This window comes from Protopterus annectens, chromosome 3.part1, assembly GCF_019279795.1.
Source record: "Protopterus annectens isolate FY-2018-M chromosome 3.part1, PAN1.0, whole genome shotgun sequence".
NCBI lineage: Eukaryota > Metazoa > Chordata > Ceratodontiformes > Protopteridae > Protopterus > Protopterus annectens.
In genome coordinates, this window is record NC_056732.1 from 730,892,378 (window position 1) to 730,915,147 (window position 22,770).

General features: G+C 44.5%; 1 protein-coding gene across 1 annotated transcript in view; it reads left to right on the plus strand.

Moving 5' to 3' along the window:
- The window catches only part of CCHR3.PART1H6orf62 (chromosome chr3.part1 C6orf62 homolog), a gene marked incomplete in the record, with an annotated part of 567,964 nt that overhangs the window by 323,556 nt on the left and 221,638 nt on the right, over positions 1–22,770 (plus strand). The window contains 1 exon segment of the mRNA XM_044067089.1: positions 21,476–21,610. Coding sequence (XP_043923024.1) covers positions 21,476–21,610 — 135 coding nt within the window.

Consider the following 22,770-nt stretch of genomic DNA (forward strand, 5'->3'; position numbering starts at 1 on the left):
CCCCAAAACCACCAATTGAACAAAGTTTGCACCAGTAACCCTCACAGCAGAGCCTGGACGGTGGGACGCCCTATCCTTTACATGGGAAAACCTCTCAATTTATGCCTTTCATCCTCTGCCCCTCCTCTCAAAAGTACTACTCAAGATCAAACAAGACAGACCAAGGGCAATCCTTATTGCACCAGACTGGCCATGCCAGCACTGGTACCCACTCCTACGCAGACAGCAATGCCACCCTGGCACCTACATCAGACACCTTCCCTGCTGTCTCAGCAGGAGGGACACATTTTGCATCCACAGCTGCAAACCCTAAACCTTGCAGCCTGGCTTATCCCATGAATACACCACCAGCATCCCTCAGCAAACAGGTGCTGGATGTCATCCTTGAGGCCAGAAGGCCTAGTACTAGGAAATCCTTTGCTGAAAAGTGGAAAAGATAATGCTCTTGGAGTCGGTCTCAAGAAAAGGACACAGCTGTGCCCAACTTGCCTCAAATCCTTGATTACCTAGCAGAGCTGCTCCACAGAGGCCTATCCTTCTCATCCATTAAGATTCATGCCTCTGCCATCCCAGCTCATTATAATACTGAGCCTCCTCTCTTTTCTCACCCTCTCATCAAGAAGTTCCTGAGAGGAGCTAATAATTTAAGGTCCCCTAGGAGAGCTCCCACCCCAGCCTGGGACCTTAATTTTGTACTGGAAAAGCTCACACTTCCCCCTTTTGAACTGCTGCTTCATTCATTTAAAATTTCCTCTCTTGGAAAACAGCCTTACTTCTAGCTATTACTTCAGCAAAAAGAGTGTCTTGAGTTACAGGCACTAATGGCAGTGGAGCCCTTCATTATTTTCCATGCTGACAGGTTTTCCCTCAGGACTAACCCTTCCTTTATGCCCAAGGGTGATATCCAATGTGGCTTTAAACCAATCCATCCATTTGCCTACATTTTTCCCTAATCATCAGAATAGAGGGGAAAGGATCCTGCACTCCTTGGACGTGCACAGACAGCTCAGGTTCTACCTTGACAGGGCTAAGCCTTTCAGAAATTCTGACCAGCTACTAGCCAGCTTTGCTACAGGGGCAGAGGGCAAGGCCATTTCGAAGCAAACCATTTCCAATGGATAGCACACTGCATCCATTTCTGCTACAAGCACCATGGAAAACCTACCCCTCTGGGGATCAGAACTCATTCCACTCACGCTACTTCAACCTCTGCAGCATTTCTGGGACACTTGGGACATCTGGGACATCTGGGACATATTGGAAGCTGCAACCTGGAGTTCTGTACACACCTTCACCAAGCATTACCACTTACCTATGTTTTCTAAATCCAGAGCTGGATTTGCTACAGCAGTCATACAAGGCCTGCTAGCCAGCCCCAACACTTCTTGATTGCCTCCACCCTTCCTCAGCTTTGGGAATCAACTTGTGTGATGACTGCAACAGTGGAACATGAAGAACATAGTACAGTTGTGTACATTTACCATAAATGTAGATGTTGGAGTGTATTCACTGTTTCAGTTGGAGTGTATTCACTGTTGCAGTCCTGGTTTCCCTCCCTCCAGCCCTCTGGCTTTCTCTCTCCTTTTTTTCTATTCTCTTTATGGCCATCTTTTATGGCAGGGGTATTTACTTATTACTGGAGGTGTTCCACACCATGTAATAGCTTCCTATTTTGGGGGCTCCTGACATCTAGGTCATGAAAAACTGATGTAATGGCGTCTGCTGCATGTTTTATACCCCTGACTACCTGACGTCATGGAAGAGGCAACAGCATCCGACGCAGAAATCCCAAGACATTGGTATTCGTGCTGACTGAGGGCTACCTGCAGGCAGATAACCCAAGTGTGATGACTGCAACAGTGAATACACTCGAACATCTACATTTATGGTAAGTGTACACTGCTGTACTTTTATACCTTCTCTCCTTAAATTCTAGTTCTCAATTTGTCAATGTTTCATGGAAGACAGGATCTTAGCTAGTCAATCTAGAAGCCCTCAATGCTTGGCTCTTAACTATGTTCTGATACATGTGTGGAGGATGCATACTACTAAGATGTAGGAGGTTGTTCCTCCTACAACTCTTACTGTACATCTCTGTTTGTATTTCATTCCCTTGCTTACGTATCAATACATCTAAGAACCCTATCCTATCCAATTCTTCTTTCGCCTTTACCCGGTTAGGGGGTCGCCACAGCGGATCACCTATCCGCTCATGATTGGCAGTGGAGTTTTACGGTGCCAAGTTCCCAGCCTGGCAACCAACCTTCCACGGAAGGTGCACACATTTGCACCTAGGGCCAATTTAGAGTGTCCAATCCACCTACAGCATGTCTTTGGGATGTGGAAGGAAACCGGAGCACCCAGAGGAAACGCACGCGACCACAGGGAGGACATGCAGACTCTGCGCAGAAGGCACCTCAGCCGAAGATCGAACCGGAGAACCTCTTGCTGTGAGGTGACAACTCTAACCACTGCATCACCTTGCCCCCCCCCCCCCATCATATCCGAGCTGTGAAAAACAAAGTGCATCGTGCCATTAATATATTCTATGAACTCATGTAGCGTATCCTCAGTACCTCTCCAAATGAGGAAAATATCCACAAATCGTTTATAGTATCTAATGTAGTCTCTAAACTGTAAATTATCAATAACATGTGCATACTCCCAATACGCCATCACTAAATTGGCGTATGAGTTGGCACTAGGAGTGCCCATCCCCACTCCTCTAGTTTGTAAGTAATAAGACTCTCCGTATGCAAACATATTCTTATTTAAAATTTCAATCAACATCATACATCTCATAATAAGTTCTCTGGGCATCCCTTTATCTATTAAAAATAACCTTGCATAGTCAATGCCAACATTATTGGGAATTGCTGTGAACAGAGAGGCTACATCTAAAGTTACTAATAAACTCGTGGAGATGTTCCCTTCTGAGGCTACATGGTCCAAAAAAGTTTCTAAAAATTGCATCAGTTTGTTCAACTATTGTTCCAAGTTTTTCTACGTATATGGATATGGAGTCTGTCAGCCACCCTTTGCTAGCCACTGTGGGTCTCATTGGGGGATCTAACAAATTCTTTATAAATTTTAGGCAAACCCTTGAATGTAGGAACTGTGGGTGTTTCCACTAAAAAAGACTTAGAGGTCATTGTCAATGATCCCGCTCATTAAAATATCATATAATTCACTGTGTACATCTTTAATAATCGGATTCAATTGGTAATTGTTTAAAAGTTGATAGGTGCCTTTTCCAGCTAACATGTTATTCATTTTAGCTTCATAAAGTTTGTCTAAAATCACTACAGCTCCACCTTTATTGGCGGGTCTAATAGTTATATTATTAATTTGCAAAACATTCAATGCATCTAGTTCATTTCTATTTAAATTATAAAATTCGTGTTTCACATTCTTATTGCTTGATTCAAATGTCGCAAGTCTTTCTCACAGGCTCTTTCGAAAGCTTCAAGTAATGGGTGCATAGGGGGGTATAAATGTAAAAGGCCTCCTAAAATTATTAGTAGTTACATTTTCTAAATCACCATACATCAGTTTCAAGCCAATATTCTAAATAAAAAGCTTAATGTCAACTAACAAATCTATAACATTCACTTTTTTTAGAGGATATAAACTTGAGCTACTTATGTAAAAGGGATCTCTCGGGTTCACTTGAAACATATTTTGAGATATTAACTATCAAGTCCGACTCGCTGGTTTGGGCACTTTCTTCTGAATCTCTAGGCGTTCTTCTGATGACTTGCAGTTCCTCATTATGTGTTGAGGGGTCCATGGTCACTTTTGTATTGTCCCAGTGGGTAGAGGAAAAGGGTGAGATGCCAATGCAAGAGAAGTTGAAGGAATCGCCTCAGTTGGTTTCTCTTTCTTTCTTGCATCCAGTATAAATGTAGTGGAATGTATAGTTCCTTCCTTAACTGAAGACTGCCCTTCATCTGCATCTAAATGCCCCATTTAAGAAACAGCATCTTCACTTGTTGCCGTATAAACTCCTCCTGAACTAGTATTGACATTAACCGTGACTGCAGGGGTGACTAGTGACTGTGTTTCATCTGATTGGTTGAATGAGGGGAATTGGGTTGATTCGCCATTTCTTACTGGTTCCCTTGGCCAAGAGAACATGGTCTCCTTATGAAAATCAACAAAATCTCTTTCTAGTTTCTCTTTCTTACTCTGCATAAGTTTATTATCCAGTAATGCAAGGGTGGTGCTTAATTCTATGTCAGTCATTCACATCTTGCTGTAATAAAAGGTTTAAAAGTTCTTGTCTCAGCTGTGTGATTTCCAGGCTACCTGATATTTCATCCCCTGTTCGCGAGATTCTCCTGGCTTCGCACAAACCATCCACCAGAAAAATTTATTTCAGTAAGTGGACTAGGTTCTCTATATGGGCCAAAGATCAAAACATGGGTCCCTTCTCCATACCGATTCAGAAGATCCTAGAATATTTCACTACCCTGTTACATGCTGGAGCTTCAACATCGACGATTACAATACATTTAGCAGCCGTTGCAAATTTTCACAATGGAATTGACAATTCATCAGTTATGTCACACCGACTGTGCAAAACTTTCATGAAAGGAGTATTACATATTAAACCTGCTGTCAAGCCCACTACAGAATCATGGGACTTGACGTTGGTGCTTCAGTTGTTAAGTCCCCCTTTCGAGCCTTGTAATTTATGCAATATAAAATTTTTGTCCTGCAAAACCGTGCTCCAGCCCTTACCTCAGCGAGAAGAGTTTCAGAGTTGCAGGCCTCGAGTGTCAAGAGACCATATTTTATTTTTCACAAGGATAGATATGTTCATCGCGTTTCACTGTTGCAGTCATTACATTTGGGTAATCCTGCTGGCAGGTTGCCCTCAGTTGGCCTGAATTTCAAAGTCCTGGGTCCTCCATCGGCTGCTGTCGCCCCTTCCCTGACGTCAGGTCGTCAGGGGTATAAAAGAAGCGGCCAACGCCATTTTCTTTAGTCTTTTTTGCCGTGCGGTGCCCGAAGCAAAAGCAGTTCGCAAGTGCCGGTCGGCCAACTCCTGAGATTTTCGTTCATAGGTTCATACTAGGCTATCTGCCCTAGGGCATTTATAAGCCTAGCCAGAGTGTGTTTGGCTTTCACCACCCATTTTAAATTAATTTTGCTATGCCCTTTTTCGAGGTTAGTATATACTGTGCCTCTGTCTAACAGTGACACAGAAGTGATACCCGGGGTAAACCTACGATCTCCCATCCACTCATCAAGATTCCTCTTGAAGAGAGTCAATGAGGGACTCTGCCTAACCTGGACTGGGATTTTATTCGAGTGAAGGGAGCCTCTGGGTTATGAATCTGTCCCTCCAGCATGTCCTATTTATTTCAGTGCTGAGGTTCAAGTCTCTCGAGCACGTAGCTCGATGGGATTTGGATTTTGTGAGGTGCAGCATGTCCATTAATTCCGGGTTGGACATGGCTTTATACGTCAGGCACAGATTGCCTCTGAGCAGGCAGTATGCCACTGAGTAGAGCTGGAGATGTCCTTCAAGAATGCAACTGCAGTCATAACATATGGGTTGTCCTGCCTCAGGCAGCCCTCGGTCGGCCGAATTCCAAAGTCTGGGTCCGGCATCGGCTGGTGTCGCCTCCTCTCAGACATCACAACGGCTGGAGTATAAAGGCATCGGCCGATGCCATCTTCTTCCGTCTTTCTTGCCTTGCGGTGCCCGAAGCAGAAGCAGTTTGCAAGTGCCGGTCGGTCAGCTCCTGTGTTTTCAGTACCGAAGTCATCTAAAAGCTAAGTACCCCGTTGGGGAACATTTATTCTTGCCTCAGCCGATGTCAGAACAAATTGAGAAAGTTAATAATTGTTTGTCTTGTGGTAAACAAATACCTCATAAGGACTTCCATTCTCTCTGCCTTCCTTGCCTGGGCCCAGACCACGACGTCTCGCCCTGTGCTGCCTGTGCTCGCTTTAATAAGCGCACTCTCAGGCGACGGGCAGAATTCGCCGAGGACTTCTACGGTGAATCTTTTGCGTATATCATGCCGTCGGATCAACCGACAACCCAATCTGCTAAAAACCGCAAGGACCGGGACCGACATCCTCGGCCCGCGTCCACTACCGATGTTACTCCTAAACCCTCTGCTAGTGCTCCGGTCCCTTCGGAAGTGGTAAATCTACCGCTCCAGGCCGACGACACAGCGTTAACACTACCTTCGGTCTCTGAGATCTCTCCGGTGCCAGTTGTTGTTTTTCCTCCGGAAGCCGAAGTTCTGGATCTACCCGACACCATTCCTGTGGACAAGGTAACGCCTGCACGTGTGGCTGCTAGGCCTCCTGTATCCATGTCCATCAAGGCCTTTGCACGTGCTAAGGCCGCCAGTCAGGCCAAGGCCCATCCTAAACCTGCCCAGGCCCCTTCATCTGATAAGCAGATCATATCTCTGGCTGCAGATCTTATTTCCCTTATCAGGAGATCTCAGCCTCATCCCGACAGGGGTTCTCAGCCACCTGCAGAGAAAAGGCCTAGAACTGAGCAGGCGGACGACCTCTCCTCGGATGAAGCTTCTGGGGATTCTGAGCATTCTGATACTCAAGAGGAACCCTTCCAGGCCTACGAGGACTCTGATGCTGAGGGATTTCTCATTTGGGGAAGTCCTGCATTCCATGAGGGAACATTTTCAATGGCAGGGTCAGGAATTCTCTGACTCCAGGAAAAGGCTTCGTACTTTCCTCAAGCTTCCCCAGCACAGACCTTTGGCTATCCCTCCAGTTATGGATGTTTTGGATGATGTTTTCTCTGACTCCAGTGCCAACCCTGATTCTCTTCCTCCTGCTCCTGTCAAGCCGGACAGATATTATAGGGTCCCTGACACTCACAAGCACCTTTTTAAGGCCCACTCTGTGGATCTAGAAACTATTTCACAGGGCCCCAAGGGAGTGGCTTCCTCCTCTGCCAAAGACCCACTGCCAGCTGACAGAGAAGCAAGGTCCCTGGAGAGATGGGGTAAAAAAGTATATACCTCTACTACCCTAGCCATGAGGTCTCTTAACTGCCTTTTTCACATGTTGCAGTACCAAGATTTTCTCCTGGATGATTTACAGAAAAAGTTAGCCTCTCCTGAGCCTATTGATAAAAAGGCACTGCAGGATCATATTCATAACACTCAGCAGGTTAATAACCATTTTCTGCAGTGTGGTTATGATGCACTGGAAGCTTCATGTAGGGCAGCTATGACTGGGGCTGTGATACGTAGACATGCTTGGTTGAAGGATCAGTCTTTGCCTGACAATGTTAAAGTAAAGTTACTGGATGCACCTTTGGAAAAACAAAGCTTTTGGTGCTACTGCACAAGATGTATTGAAATCCATAGAGGAAAAAGCAAAGTCAGTACAGACAGTCAAGGATTTCCTTCAGGTTCAGCCACCCAGATTCAGCAGAAACTGGCCCTCAAAGAATTGGTCCTTCCTCGGCTCTGACAAGTTTCAAAGGGGAAAAGCAGACGCGTTGAGGTAGAGGGCAATACCGAGGATCTTACAGGCCGCCAATGGCAACCTCCAAATCAAAGAAGTGGCAGACAGTTAAGCTGCACCACAAGGACAATCACAATGACTTCACTTTCGCATCACCTACAAAGGTTGAAAGAGAAGCACCTTTGGGCAGAAAATTAGCCTTATTCTCACAAAACTGGCATATCTTAACCAAAGACAATTGGATTCTGGATTTGATAGACAAAGGTTACAGATTCCACTTCCACACATTACCAATAAGACAAGGCATGCCAAACCTGCCACATCATCAAAGGGCAGAGGCACTCACTCAAGTTTCCAATCTATTAAGTATAAAAGCTATAGAAAGGGTTCCTCCTCAGGAGCAAGGCCAGGGATTTTATTCAAGACTGTTCCTTGTTCCAAGAAAAGCAAACAAATGGAGACCCATACTGGACTTGTCAAATCTAAACACTTTCCTCATTGTGCCAAAGTTCAAAATGCTGACGTTGCAGCAACTTCTTCCCATGCTGGGCAAGGGGTCTTGGCTGGTCATTACCATATGAAGGCATCTTGAGTATTCTAAGGCCTCTGGGCACTATCCCCCTGTCAAGATAAGCACAGAAACTGAAACGCTGCCATTGTAGCCGTTTGAATGAAGTAAGTTTCTTCTCAAAAAGCTGTAATTTTCTTGTAAATTCAACAGAATGTATAGTACTGTTGGATATATTACCTCCCTGGTTAGATTGGTCCGTTGAGGCAAATTTCAACAGCGGATTAATCTCCGTTGTAATTAGAGATTCCACTGAAAAATTCAAAGTTGCTGGTTCCATGTTACCAACGAAATGTGGCTGCACGAGACCTCCGGTATATTCCCAGTAGTTGGTCAGGAACAATTACATAAATCAAAGGCAACAGTCAAAAGATATATACAGACGCTGGAGAATAAACCACTTTATATTAGATAAAATAACAAAACACAGCAAAGCTTTCAGGTATAAACCCTTCTTCTTGGCTGGTCACTCTGGACCTCAAGGAGGCATACCTGCATGTCCCAATCAGACAAAGCTGCAGAAGATACCTCAGATTTCTTGCAGGGACAGAGCATTATCAATTCTCAGCATTGCCGTTTGGCTTATCTACTGCGCCCAGAGTGTTCACGAATTGCCTGGCATCAGTAGTGGCACACTGCAGACAGCAGGGGATTCAAATATACCCCTACTTGGACGACTGCCTCATACAAGCAGACAACAAGCAAACCTTAAAAGGGAATTTGGACTATGTCATGCATCTACTGCAGGCCTTGGGATACATAGTCAACATTCAGAAGTCAAAATTACTACCATCCCAACAGATTACATTCCTAGGAGCCAAACTGGACACGGAAACACAAATGGCCTACCTCACAGAGGAAAAACAGCAGCATTTACCAGAGTACTTCAAAGGCCTAGCAAAGCTTTCTCAGCTGACTGCAAGGAAAATCCTGCAGGCCCTGGGTTTCATGGCATCTTGCATCCTTTTGATACCTTTGGCAAGGCTTCATATGAGAAACCTGCAATGGTATTTAAAAAAACTTATGGTCTCAACACAACAACAGCCTAGAGGACATAATCCCACTTATTCCATGTCTGCAGAAGGAATTTCTATGGTGGGCTCAAGCCAGTCAACTAAACAAAGGCACGTCTTTCAACAGACCTCAAGCAGGCCAAATGATTACAACAGACGCCTCAGACCATGGATGGGGGGCGCACATGGAGGGCAGATGCATTCAAGGTCTTTGGACGCCAAAGGAGAGACATCTGCACATAAACCAAAAGGAGATGTTGGCAGTGATACATGCCATCGAGACTTTTGAAAAATCACTACAACAAGGACATTTGCTAATAAGGACAGACAACACCACTCTCATGTGGTACATAAACAAGCAGGGAGGCACTCATTCTTATCCCCTCTGCAGACTAACAGTGCTTCTCTGGGAAAAATCCCTGAGCCTGAAGATACATTTACAATCCCAGTTTGTACCAGGCAAGGACAATGTACTGGCGGACAATCTGAGCAGAAATTTCATGGATCCACACGAATGGATGCTGCACCCTCACATTTTCTCTCAACTGACAAGGACATGGGGAAGACCGGGCGTAGATCTTTTTGCTTCCCACTTAAATCATCACCTGGAAAAGTTCTGCACAAGGACTCACCACCCTCTAGCTTGGAAAACGGATGCTCTCTCCTTCAGCTGGAATTCTCTAAAAATTTGTGCATTCCCTCCCCTGCCTCTGCTGACCAAGGTGATACTGAAGATCAAAGCAGAACAACCAACAGGCATCTTGATAGCTCCAGACTGGCCAAGGCAACACTGGTACCCATTGCTATTGACCATAACTCGGACCAAACCATGGCCTCTGACCCTATGGCCCCTGCTCCTAACGCAACACCAATTACAGGACTGTACATCAAGACCTGAAAACATTGCATCTGACAGCCTGGAGGCTACCATGACTTCAACACCTAACTCTCTTTCCATATCTGTTCAAGAGATTTTGCTGGAAGCACGCAGACCTTCCACCAGAAAAACCTATTCAGCCAAGTGGAAGAGATTCAGCATCTGGAATGCCAACAGGGGTCAGGACACAACATTACCGAGTATACCTCAGATATTGGAATACTTGGCAGAACTATTTCATACTGGACTCTCATACTCTTCAATAAAGATTCATGCCTCAGCAATCTCAGCATAATACAACTGTGACCTTCCAGTGTTTTCGCATCCTCTGCTAAGACAGTTTCTAAGAGGGATAAAGAATATCAAACCTCCCAGAAAACAGCCAGTACCTGCATGGGACCTCAACTACGTGTTGGAAAAACTAACTCTTCCTCTGTTTGAGCCAGCAGCAACCTCAGAAATGCAATTTCTTTCATGGAAGACTGCCTTCTTATTGGCAGTCACTTCTGCAAGAAGAGTTTCGGAGATACAGGCACTCATGGCAGTGCCCCCCTTCCTCATTTTTCATCAAGTCTCTCTAAGAACCAATCCTACATTCATGCCAAAAGTTATTTCCAGGGTGTCTCTAAATCAAGCTATTCATCTACCTACATTCTTCCCCAATCCTCAAAATAGTGGAAAAAAACTACTGCATACTTTGGACATACACAGACAACTACGCTACTACTTGGACAGAACTAAGGCCACCAGAAAGTCTGACCGGCTGTTTGTAGCCTATGCTGCTGGAGTACAAGGAAAAGCAATCTCCAAACAAACAATTTCAAAATGGATTGGACATTGCATCAGATTTTGCTATTCTTTTCATGGAAAAGGTGTGCCAGCCAATATTAGGCCACATTCCACCAGAGCTATAGCCACTTCCACAGCTTTCCTAAGAGGAGTGGCAACAAAGGACATTTTAGAGGCTGCTACATGGAGCTCCGTGCATACATTTACCAAGCACTACCACCTGCCCTTATACTCCAGATCCCGAGTAGGCTTTGCTTTGGCAGTCCTGCAGGGGATTTTAGCTACACCATCCTCCTCATAGTTCCATCCACCCCCAGCTTGGCTATGGTATTCAACCCATATGTTATGACTGCAGTTGCATTCTTGAAGGACATAGTACAGTTTTGTACCTACCATAAATGTAGATGTCCGATAGATATGCAACTGCAGTCGGATTTTCCCACCCTCCTACCCCTCTGTATCCTTCTTTTTGGGTCCCTACCCCTTTTCCCTTCAGCTGGGGGTATCTCCTATGGTGTATCTGTTTATTACTGTTGTGCATGTTTGGGATTATTTTTATCCATTTACCAAATTTAGCCATCCTAAGAGGGCACCTGGCATCTGGGGCAAGAAACACTGAAGAAGATGGCGTCAGCCGATGCCTTTATACTCCAGCCATTGTGACGTCAGAGAGGAGGCGACACCAGCCGACGCCGGACCCAGACTTTGGAATTCGGCCGACCGAGGGCTGCCTGAGGCAGGACAACCCATATGTTATGACTGCAGTTGCATATCTATCGGACATCTACATTTATGGTAGGTACAAAACTGTACTTTTCTTTAACCGGGCAGCATATGGCATCTGTTTGAGCCCTTTGATCCTTTTGGTGAGGTACTTTTGGGGTCTTTCCAGTTGCTGCAGGTGTCTGGTAAGGTAATCCCAAAAGGGGCATTGTACTCAGTTATGGGCCTGATGAGGGATGAGTAAAGAGGCACGATGACCTCCCCTGATCTAGATGTGAATCCCTTCATGATTAGGTGGGCTATATAAAATGCTTTTCTAACCACTTTGGCCACGTGGTTGTCAAATGAGAGATTGCTATCAACTTAGGTCCCTAATTACTTCATCTGTACTTAATGGATTACCACCTATGTGGTAATTTGTGGGCACTTTGTTTTTGCCAAAGGGGATGATTATACACTTTTTGGGGTTTAGCTTGAGGCCATGGCTCTGGCACCAGTTGCCTGTTTCTATAAGGCCCGTTTGGAGGATGCTTGTGTCGGCTGGAGAATCGATTATGGTGCCCAGTTTGCAGTAATCTGCGAACTTGGTCAGCCACAGTCCTTCCGTGTTGGCCTGTACCTGCAAGAAATATATACCGAACAAGAGAGGTCCCAGGACTGAGCCTTGTGGGATGCCACTTGTAACTGGTTTGGAGTCTGACATGGCTGCAGCAATTCTAACCATGTGGGTTCTGTCCTTGAGCCAGTTTGCAACCCATCTAGTGACGTAGGGGTTTATATTTAAGCTGGTGAGCTTCTCTATAATGCCCGAGTGGGGTATTGTATCGAAGGCTTTTTGCGAGGTAGGCTGTGTGGACCACCTTCCCCTCGTCAATGGCCTTGGTGACTGTTTCAAAGAAATCGACCAGGTTTAAGAGGCAGCATCTGCCCTTAACAAAGCCGAACTGGGTAGGATCCAGTGTCTGTAGGTCCCCAATATCTTTATTTATGAAGTCCATGATGATCCTTTCCATAGCTTTGCAGACCAAGCTAGTCAGGCTTATGGGGCGATAGTTTCCAGGATCCGTTTAGGCACCACCTTTGTGGAAAGGGACCACTGTTGCTGTACGACACTCTTTGGGTGCATATCCTGTAGTAAGGCTGAGATTGAACAGTAGTTTTAGGTTTGGGTTTAGCTCTTCTTTGAGTTCATGTAGGACGCAGCCCGGGACACCGTCTGGTCCCATTGATGCTGTGTTTTTTTGCTTTGGAGAGGGTGGCTCTTACCTGAGCATCTGAGATGCCAGGGGGGCAGCACTCTGCTGGGATAGATATTTGCCCTTTTGGGGAGGGATTTGCACTGAACCTGTCAGCTAGGATGTTGGCAATGTCTGTGGGTTTGGTGTATTTTTTGTCATTTTGGACTAATTCTGAGCCTATCTGGGAATTCCCACCCAGGTTCCTAATATAACTAAAGAAAGCCTTGTGATTATCCTTAGTGTCCTGTGCAATTTTTCTCTCGAAGCTGGCCTTAGATGATTTTATGAGTGCCCATAGTTTTTTGCTAATACTGATCAGAGATGCCTTCCCTTTTGGGGATTTTGCTCTATCATGTAGTAGCTTCCTCCTTCTATTGTATAGTTTGTTTATGGCTGGGGTCCACCAGACAGGACGTCTGCCTTTGGAGGATTGGGTCTTGGTTTTATTTGGGATTGTATGATCCATGCATTCCTGAAGGTGTTCATAGAATGCGTTTATAAAGGATTCTGCGGACTGGGCCGTATTTTCAAGAATTCCACCTCTGTTTTGAGGAGTGTGAAATTTGCTTTAGAGAAGTTTTTCACTGTGGTTTTGTGGGCAGAGTGTGGGGTCAGGATGTTGAATATCCAGTGAGATTAGTTTATGGTCTGATCTTACCAGTGAGGGATACACTTCTGGTCTGGAGCATAGAGTCCCCATGTTGGTGATGATCAGGTCCAGTATGTTTTCCCCTCTTGTGGGAGTGGTAGCAAGTTGTTCCATTTTGAGTTTATAAATTCTAGGAACCTTTGGGCTAGGGTGTTGGAGATAGAGTAATGCTCCCAGTCTGTTTGGGTAGTTGAAGTCGCCCAGTGTAATGGTGTTTGGAGAGATATTCATATTTTCCAGTGTTCTCAGGAAGGCCAAGTGAGGTTCCTGGGTTTGGGAGGGTGGTCTGTAGCAGGCTATAAACTGGAAGGCAGTTTTACCCACAGTTAATTGCGCATGGATATTCTCTGATGCTTCGTGCTGTGCCACCAACCTGGAGGTGTGGGTATCTTTGACGAATATTGATACTCCCCCCTCCTTTTGTGGTTGGGTCCAAGTTTTGGTGCCGAAAAGCATGGTATGAGGTATAACCTGGTAGTGCTGGGGTGCTCTCGGGAGCCTTGAACCAAGTTTCTGTTACTGCACAGATATCGTTGTTCTCCATGCTAAAGGAGAGTTTAGAGTGCGTGCATCTTGAGGTTTAGACTTCTGGCATTGAGTAGCATTACTCTTAGTTTCTTATCCCTTGTGATAGCTATGGAGGTGGGTTTGTCTTTTGAGCCTTGCCTAAAAAAGGCACTATGGGGGTAGCAAGAGCCTTTGCCAATATCCAAAAGCCCAGGGGTGACGGGTGCAAGCTGTCCCTAGCGAAACATCGTGGCTTGTCGAGCATGTCATCCCAGGCTGACAGGCATTGGATCCCCTTTGACACCAATACTTAAGCCAATTGTTGAAATTAATCATCTTGTCTTCATATTGTGGCATCATTCTTGGTGAGGGTAAGATGCTACTCAAGGTCAGGGTCGTACCAGCCTGGGCTATATGCTCAGAGAGCCCCTCTGTCTCTTTTCATGTAGTCCAGGGAGGTACGTCTCAGGTCATTCACACCAGCATGGACAATGACTGAGTCATATTTGTACATGCCTTGGAGTGACCTGAGTGCTTGTGTTATGTGGCGGATCCTAGCGCCCGACAGGCAGCTCACCGTGACCTTCTCCTTGTTCAGCCTGGTGAGCAGGACGTCAGTGTGCCTGACGATAGTCACCTATTACAAGTGTATCAGGTGTGTTGTTTAGCCTTAAGGGCTGTGACTGTTCGGCACACTGGCTTTGTGAGCTATGTGTTGCACGTGTTTTGTTTTGGGGTAGTGGTTGCTTGGGTGTCTGCTTTGGAGGTCTCTGCTGCTTAGGCAGATTTTTATTTAGAGCCTCCGAGTATGTTTTTGTGTGTTTGGTTTGCTGTCGTGGTAGGTCTATGTGAGACTGGAATTGTAGTGAGTGTGGTTTCTTTCTCCTCCTGACTGGTTACGCCAGTACTGAGATGAGAGAGCTTAGCCTCCAGTTTGGCTATATGGTTGCATCTCTCACATGTGTTGGAATTTGTTGGGAGGAGGAGATGGTTGTCTGTGTACATGAGGCAGTTGTAACATTGCCTCAAGATTCCCAGATTCACCAGCTGGACCGGAGAGGAGATTGACAACTGACCTTTGGACATGCTAGAATAGTATTAGGAATTCCTTTATAATTGAAAAAAAGGGCCAATGGGGAACAAGGTACTCAAGGGGAGTTTGTCAGGGTATAGTGCTTGTAATTTTTTAGTGCTGACTTGTATAATTGCTTTAGTGAGCAAGTGCCAGGTAACTTAAATGCAATATGTTACAGGTAACTTAAATGCAAAAATGACAAACAGTAACTTTCTTTCAAGTGAAACAAGGAAATAAGTACAGTAAGCAATGCAGATGTCACTAGGGATCCACAGAAATGTGTTAAAGTTTCAGATCCGAAGTCTTCAATATAGCTGAGTACCCCGTTGGGGAAACTTTTTTCTTGCTCCAGACCGATGTCAGAAAAAGTAAATACGGTGCATTTCTTGTGGAAAGCAAATACCTCATAAGAACTTTCATTCTTACTGCATTCCTTACCTAGGCCCTGATCACATTTCTGGTTGTCGGTTTTGTGCTAGATTTAACCAACGCACTATTAAGCGGCATGATTTTGCTTTAAACTATTTTGGACGCCGGTTTAATTATCCAGAAATGTTGTCAGATAGCCATCCGACTACCGGAGTTCACAACAAACGCAACGAAAAGGAGAGAGACAACCGAGGCCCAAAACCAATGACAAAGCTTCTAAGCCAGGTGCCGGTTCTCAGTGATGCGCTTTCGCAGCCCCTGACGCCTGCTACATTAGAGTCGCAGGCCGCTACTAACTCCCACGTGGAGTCGGCCATGTCGCTGGAAACTCGAGGTATTGGAGCCTCTGATACTATTCCTTCAGATGGGTCCGGAGCTGCTGAGCAGGCACCGGCTTCTGAGGGTGTATTCAGACCTAAACATCTTTACATCAAACCGACTTCAGCTTCAAAGACAAAGGATAAAGCACCTTCTAAAGCAAAGAAACAAACTCAAGAGCCACGTGGACTGGCCTCTATGCCTAAAAAACAGATGCTCAAAATGGCTGAAGACTTGATTACCTTGATCAGAGGTTCCCATCACCCTCCTGAAAAGAGGCCTAGACAAGAGACTGACTATGAATCTTCAGATCAGTTTTCTGTTTTTTCTGATTCCTCTTGTGATCAGGAATATTCTCTTCCCCCCCATGAGGATTCTGATGCTGAAGAATCTATTCCTTCAGCTTCTCCTCCAGAGGACTATTCTTTTGGGGAAACTTTGCATACCATGAGGGATCATTTCCACTGGGAGAGCCAAGATTTTTCAGAATCTAAAAAGAGGCTCAGGGATTTCCTTTTACTACCTCAACACAGGCTACTAACCATTCCACCAGTGTTAGACATTGTAGATGATGTGTTTTCGGAGTCTAGTCTTACCCCTGACTCCTTACCTCCAGCTCCTGTTAAGCCTGACAGATATTACAGGGTTCCTGACTCTCATAAATTCCTTTTTAAAAACCCTCCTGCAGACCCAGAAACTATTTCACAGGGTCCCAAAGGAGTTAAGGCTTCCACTGCAAAAAACCCTAACCCCTCTGACAGATTCTAGGGCACTGGATAGATGGGGAAAAAGGTTTACACATCTGCTACCTTGGCTATAAAGGCCTTAAACTGTCAGTTTCATATGCTCAAATATCAGCAACATGTCATGGCATTGCTTAAACAGAAAATGTTGTTAAACTCAGATTGTGCAGAAAACAAGGAAATGCAGGATTTATTGCATGCAGCTGAACAAGTTGGAAAGCATACTTTGCAATGTGTTTTGATTCTTTCGAGGCCTCCTGCAGGGCCGCAGTTACGGGTTCTGTAATTAGAAGGCATGCTTGGTTAAAGGAACAAAATCTGCCTGATCATGTCAAAGTTAAATTATTAGATGCACCTTTACAGCATGATACTTTGTTTGGTGTTAAGGCAGAAGACATGTTAAAGAAAACGGAGGACAAAGATAAATCTATGAAGTTATTGGTAAACTGACCACCAAATAACCCGATGAACACTCCGTTGCCAAATCCAAAAAAAGCAAATATAAAATCAGTAAGCTGATGAGGACGGAGTGAAACAGGAAAGAATATACGAATAAAACGTAATTTATTCACTGGTGTCTAGACATATAAGCGCTTTTGCTAAAAAGCATCATCAGATCTTTCAAACATTCACCTTAAAACAAAATGACTTGTATACAATTTCAAAATATATGCTACCCAATCAAAACTTGCAGTCAATTAATTCATTTAAAGTAACATTACATATAATAACATATATTAAAAACAAGCCATTGTTTCAAACAATACTTATTGTATAAAATATTATACAAAAATATATACGAGATGTTTTCATATATAAAAACAAAATACAAGGGTGCTTCACATCTCCTATGTTGCAATTACATATTTGTGCAAACATTAAATAATGTGTCTATATAGATAGGCACAATATTAATAAAAACTATTATAAAAAACCTAAGTACTAATATATAGCACATTTCATGTCCATATATGTGTACATATATACAGACACTGAGTAAACTGCATGTTGAACGCAAAACTAATGTTGAACTGGTCAAGCTGTTATAGAGAGTACATATAAGAAGAATAGTGGTACTAGATATTCATAAGACTTATTTGATGTAACTACATCTCCTTAAAATTGGCTTGATGGATAAATCTATGCAAAATGTCAAAGATTTTTTACAAGTACAGCCACCTAGGTTTAGTAGACACTGGCCAACAAAGAATTGGTTCTTTTGCTGTGTCAGACAGACCTCAAAGGGGCAGATCCAGGCGCCCTAGAGGCAGATACCAGGCGCAAGGTTCATACAGGTCAAAGCAATGGAGTGCCTCTACCTCCAACGTTGGAGAAGACAAATCACAACCATACAGGAAACAGTCCCAATGACTTCCCTCTGCCTGCACCAAGCACTTATCTCCTGGCAGCACCCTTAGGAGGAAAATTAGCACTTTTTCTCATAATTGGCACATTATAACCCGGACAAGTGGGTTCTAAATATCGTGTCACAAGGCTACAAGTTCCATTTTCATACCCTGCCAAAGGCAAACGGCTGGCCAGATCTGCCAGAAAATCAAAGGGCAGAGGCACAAAAACAAGTCTCATCCCTCATGGACATGGGGGCCATTCAACAAGTACCAGAGCAAGAGCAGGGACAAGGATTTTGCTCAAGACTGTTCTTGGTACCCAGAAAGGACAAGGCCTGTAGGCCAATACTGGACCTATCTATTATGAACACATTCTTGGATATACCAAAATTCATGATTTTGACTTTGCAGTAGCTTCTGCCCATGCTGGGCAAGACCGCTTGGCTTGTGACTTTAGACGCAAAAGAGGCATACCTGCATGTCCCAATCAGACAATTATGCAGAAGATACCTCAGATTCAAGGCTGGCTCAATGCATTACCAATTCTCTGCACTGCCCTTTGGCTTATCTACTTTGCCCAGGGTCTTTACAAAGTGCCTGGCACCAGTAATTGCATTCTGCAGATAGAGGAATACAAATATATCCTTACTTGGACGACTGTCTAATTCAAGCAGAGAACAAGGACATTCTTCTACAGCATCTGGCGTTTGTAAAACTAACATGCCTAGGGTACACAGTCAACGAAAAGAAATCAAAACTAGTACCCTCTCAAGAGATAATATTCCTGGGTGCAAGCTTAAATACAACTGCCAGATGGCTTACCTCACGCCAGACAAAGACAACTGACTACCTATTTCAAAATGTTGGCAACAAAGGCCCAGTTATCTGCAAGAAAAATTCTGCAGGCTTTGGGCTTCATGGCATCCTGCATTCTGCTAATTCCATATGCAAGACTGCATATGAGGAAACTACAATGGTATCTAAAAAGTGTTTGGACTCAACATTGCCACAGCCTGGAATCATTAATTTCACTCATTCCCTGCCTGCAACAGGAGTTTTGATGGTGGGCACAGGCCTGTCACCAAAACAATGGACAGCCATTCACATTACCCCCCAGCCAGGCAGACACTAACAACGGATGCATCAGGTTATGCCTGGGGGGCCCACTTGGCAGGAAGATGCATTCAGGACACATGGTCCTCAAACCAAATGCATCTACATATCAATCAAAAAGAGATGCTAGCTGTTCAAAATGCCCTGACAGCCTTCAAGGACCTACTTCATCCAGGACAGCTGCTGATAAAGACGGACAACACCACAGTTATGTGGTACATAAACAAGCAGGGGGGCACCCATTCCTACCCCCTCTGCAGACAAGCCATGATTTTGTGGAACACAGCATTGACTTACCAAGTACACCTGCAAGCACAATTCCTGCCAGGAAAAACAAATGCTCTGGCAGACGAACTAAGCAGAAACCTCATGGATCCTCCCAAGTGGAAACTAGATCCACAAATCTTCAACATAACAAGGAAATGGGGACAACCAGACATAGATCTCTCTGCCTCCCCTCACAACTGCCAACTTCAGAGATTCTGCACAAGGACTTATTAGAAACAAGCATGGAAAGTGGATGCTTTGTCGTTCAGCTGGAACAACCTTACAGTATATGCCTTTCCTCCACTGCCTCTCCTCCCCAAGATACTCCTAAAGGTCAGACAAGAGAAGCCACAAATGATTTTGATTGCCTCTGATTGGCCACGCCAACACTGGTACCCAATCCTAAGGAGCTTGTCCCAAGGCCCAGCCTGGACATTGCCTCAAATTTCTCATTTACTGACGCAACAAAACAATCAGATCCTGCACAGCCAACTCAGAACCCTAAATCTAGCTGCATGGCGGATACTCTAACCATTCAGAATACACCTCTCTCTAAAGCAGTCATGGATGTTATTTTGGAGGCCCAGCACTAGAAAATCTTATGCAGAAAAATGGAAGAGATTCTGTGCTTGGAACCAGGCACACGGATTTGACACGCTTGTTCCAAATATTCCTCAGATTTTACAATATCTAACTGAGGTACTGGACAAAGGTCTATCCTTCTCATCAATTAAGATCCACGGCTCTGCCCTTTCACCCCAGTACAATACGGAACCACCTATTTTTTCACATCCATTGCTTAGGCAGTACCTCAGGGGGGCCAAAGACATAAGACCTCCAAGGAGAGCATCAATATCTTCATGGGACCTCAATTTTGTCTTGGAAAAACTCACACTTCCTCCTTTTGAGCCAGCCAATACAGCTGAGATAAAATTCTTATCATGGAAAACAGCTCTTCTCCTAGCAATAACTTCAGCAAGAAGAGTCTCAGAGTTACAGGCATTAATGGCTGTGGTACCTTTTGTTATCTTCCATCAGGACAGGGTTTCTTTAAGGACAAACCCAACATTTATGCCTAAGGTAGTGTCCAATGTGGCTGTTAACCAAACCATTCATTTGCCTAACTTTTACCCAAACCCACAGAATAAAGGGGGAGAGACTTCTGCATTCTTTGGACATACACAGGCAGCTAGGCTTCTACTTGGACAAAACTAAAGCTTTCAGAAAAACTGAGCAACTTTTAGTGGCATATGCTTCAGGATCACAAGGAAAAGCTATCTCAAAGCAGACTATTTCAAAATGGATAGGACACTGCATTCGTTTCTGCTATTCACAACATGGCAAATCAGTGCCTAAGGGCATTAGACCACATTCTACCAGAGCAGCAGCCACCTCAGCAGCCCTCCTCAGAGGAGTACCAACCAAGGATATTTTGGAGGCTGCAACTTGGACTTCAGTGCACACTTTTACTAAGCACTACCACTTAACTCTTTACTCTAAATCCAGAGCAGGCTTTGCCACTGCAGTTCTGCAGGGCCTTATAGCCACTCCTACTTCTATTTAGACCCAGCCTCCCAACCTCAGCTTTGGGATTCAACCCAAGTGTAATGACTGCAACAGTGAAACACGATGAACATAGTACAGTTGTGTACCTATCATAAATGTAGATGTTCAAGTGTATTCACTGTTGCAGTCCAGGTTACCCACCCACCATCCCCCTTTCTTTGCTGGGACTTATCTGTACTTTTCTATCCTATACAACCTATGTGGTGTATTTGCTTGTAGATGAAGATTTTGTTTATTTTAGTGCATGCTTTTATAAGCAATGTTTTTTAGCCTACCTTTTTGGGGGCACCTGACATCTGGGACAAGAAAAACTGAAGAAAATGGCGTTGGCTGCATCTTTTATACCCCTGGCGCACTGACGTCAGGGAAGAGGCGACAGCAACCTACGCCGGATCAGGACTTTGGAATTCAGGCCGACTGTGGGTAGCCTGCCAGCAGGATAACCCAAGTGTAATGACTGCAACAGTGAATACACTGTAACATCTACATTTATGGTAGGCACACAACTATACTTTCTTCCGAATGCAGTTAACTGGCACCTTTTTCTGTGTCTGTCAAGATTTTTGATGTGCATATTGTTTTGGTCAGCTAAAAGAACTCACTGGTGTTTCATTGCATGTAAAATTGTTCAATTTATGCTTCCTGAATTTTACCTGACAGTTTATTAGGTTGAATTTGCACTCTGGTCTGAAAGGTCTTGAGGATAGTCAGAGTTGTTTTTATCTGTATTGATAGCTTTGTGCGATGTATATTCATGTTTCTCTCTTTTTTATTATTATTTTAATAGGCCAAGTTTGAATTTTATCATGGTGACTACGAAAAACAGTTTTTGCATGTACTGAGCCGGAAGGATAAGACTGGAATTGTTATTAACAACCCCTGCCAGTCAATTTTCCTTTTCATCGACAGGCAGCACTTGCAGGTAAACTGGTTTGCATTCATTTTGTAATTTGTTTTCTATTGTATCCTTAACATTTAAATACCATTAGCCTAATAAATTCCATGAATGGTTGCAGTTGTTCACAGGGTAGCGGTAGGAGTTGGGCACATCTCATAATGTGTGTAAAGGTTCATAATGTGTGTATGTATGGGTGGTTGGGAGAGAGAAAGCACACAGGTCTTTTTTTGCTTGACCACATTGTTTTAATAAGTTTCATTTCAAGCTAGAGCAGTGGGCATGGTTGTTGCATTGACTTAAAGGGTAGAATGTCTTGTGGCGGTCACATTTAATTCACATTGGGTGCCAGTTGATAGCAGTTAAGGATTGAACTGTCTGATCATTTTGCTGTGTTTGTGCAGATGTTCGTGTTACACTGCTGCAGTCATTACACTTGGGTTATCCTGCCGTCAGGTGGTTCCCCAGTCGGCCTGAGTTCCAAAGTCTTGGTCCGGCGTCGGTTGCTGTCGCCTCCTCCCTGACGTCAGTGCAGCAGGGGTATATAAGATGCAGCCGGCGCCATTTTCTTCAGTCTTTCTTGCCGCGCGGTGCCCGAAGCAGAAGCAGTTCACAAGTGCCGGTCGGCCGACTCCTGATATTTTCATTCCAAATCCAGAACCGAAGTCTTCTACAAAGCTAAGTACCCCGTTGGGGAAACTTTTTCTTGCCTCAGACCGATGTCAGTAAAAGTTAATAACTGTATTTCTTGTGGGAAGCAAATACCTCATAAGGATTTCCACTCCTATTGTATTCCATGCCTAGGCCCAGACCACGACGTCACTGGTTGTCGGTTTTGTGCTAGGTTTAACAAGCGCACTATTAAACGTCTGTTTGATTTTGCCCGACATTATTTTGGCAGAAAATTCAATTACACCATGCCATCGGAACTTCCAACGACCGGAATACATAAAAAGCGCAAGGACAAGGACAGGCATCTGAGGCCCAAAACTGACGACGAGGCCTCTTCTAGGCTGGTCGCCGGTTCTCCAGTTTTCAGCGAGGTGCCTACGCAGCCCCCGACGACCGCTTCCACAGAACCACAGACCGCCTCCGACTCCCACGTGGAGCTAGCTGGGCCTTCGGACGCTCTAGGTTTTCAGCTTACCGAAACTAACCCTTCAGTGGGAACCGAAGTAGCTGAGCAA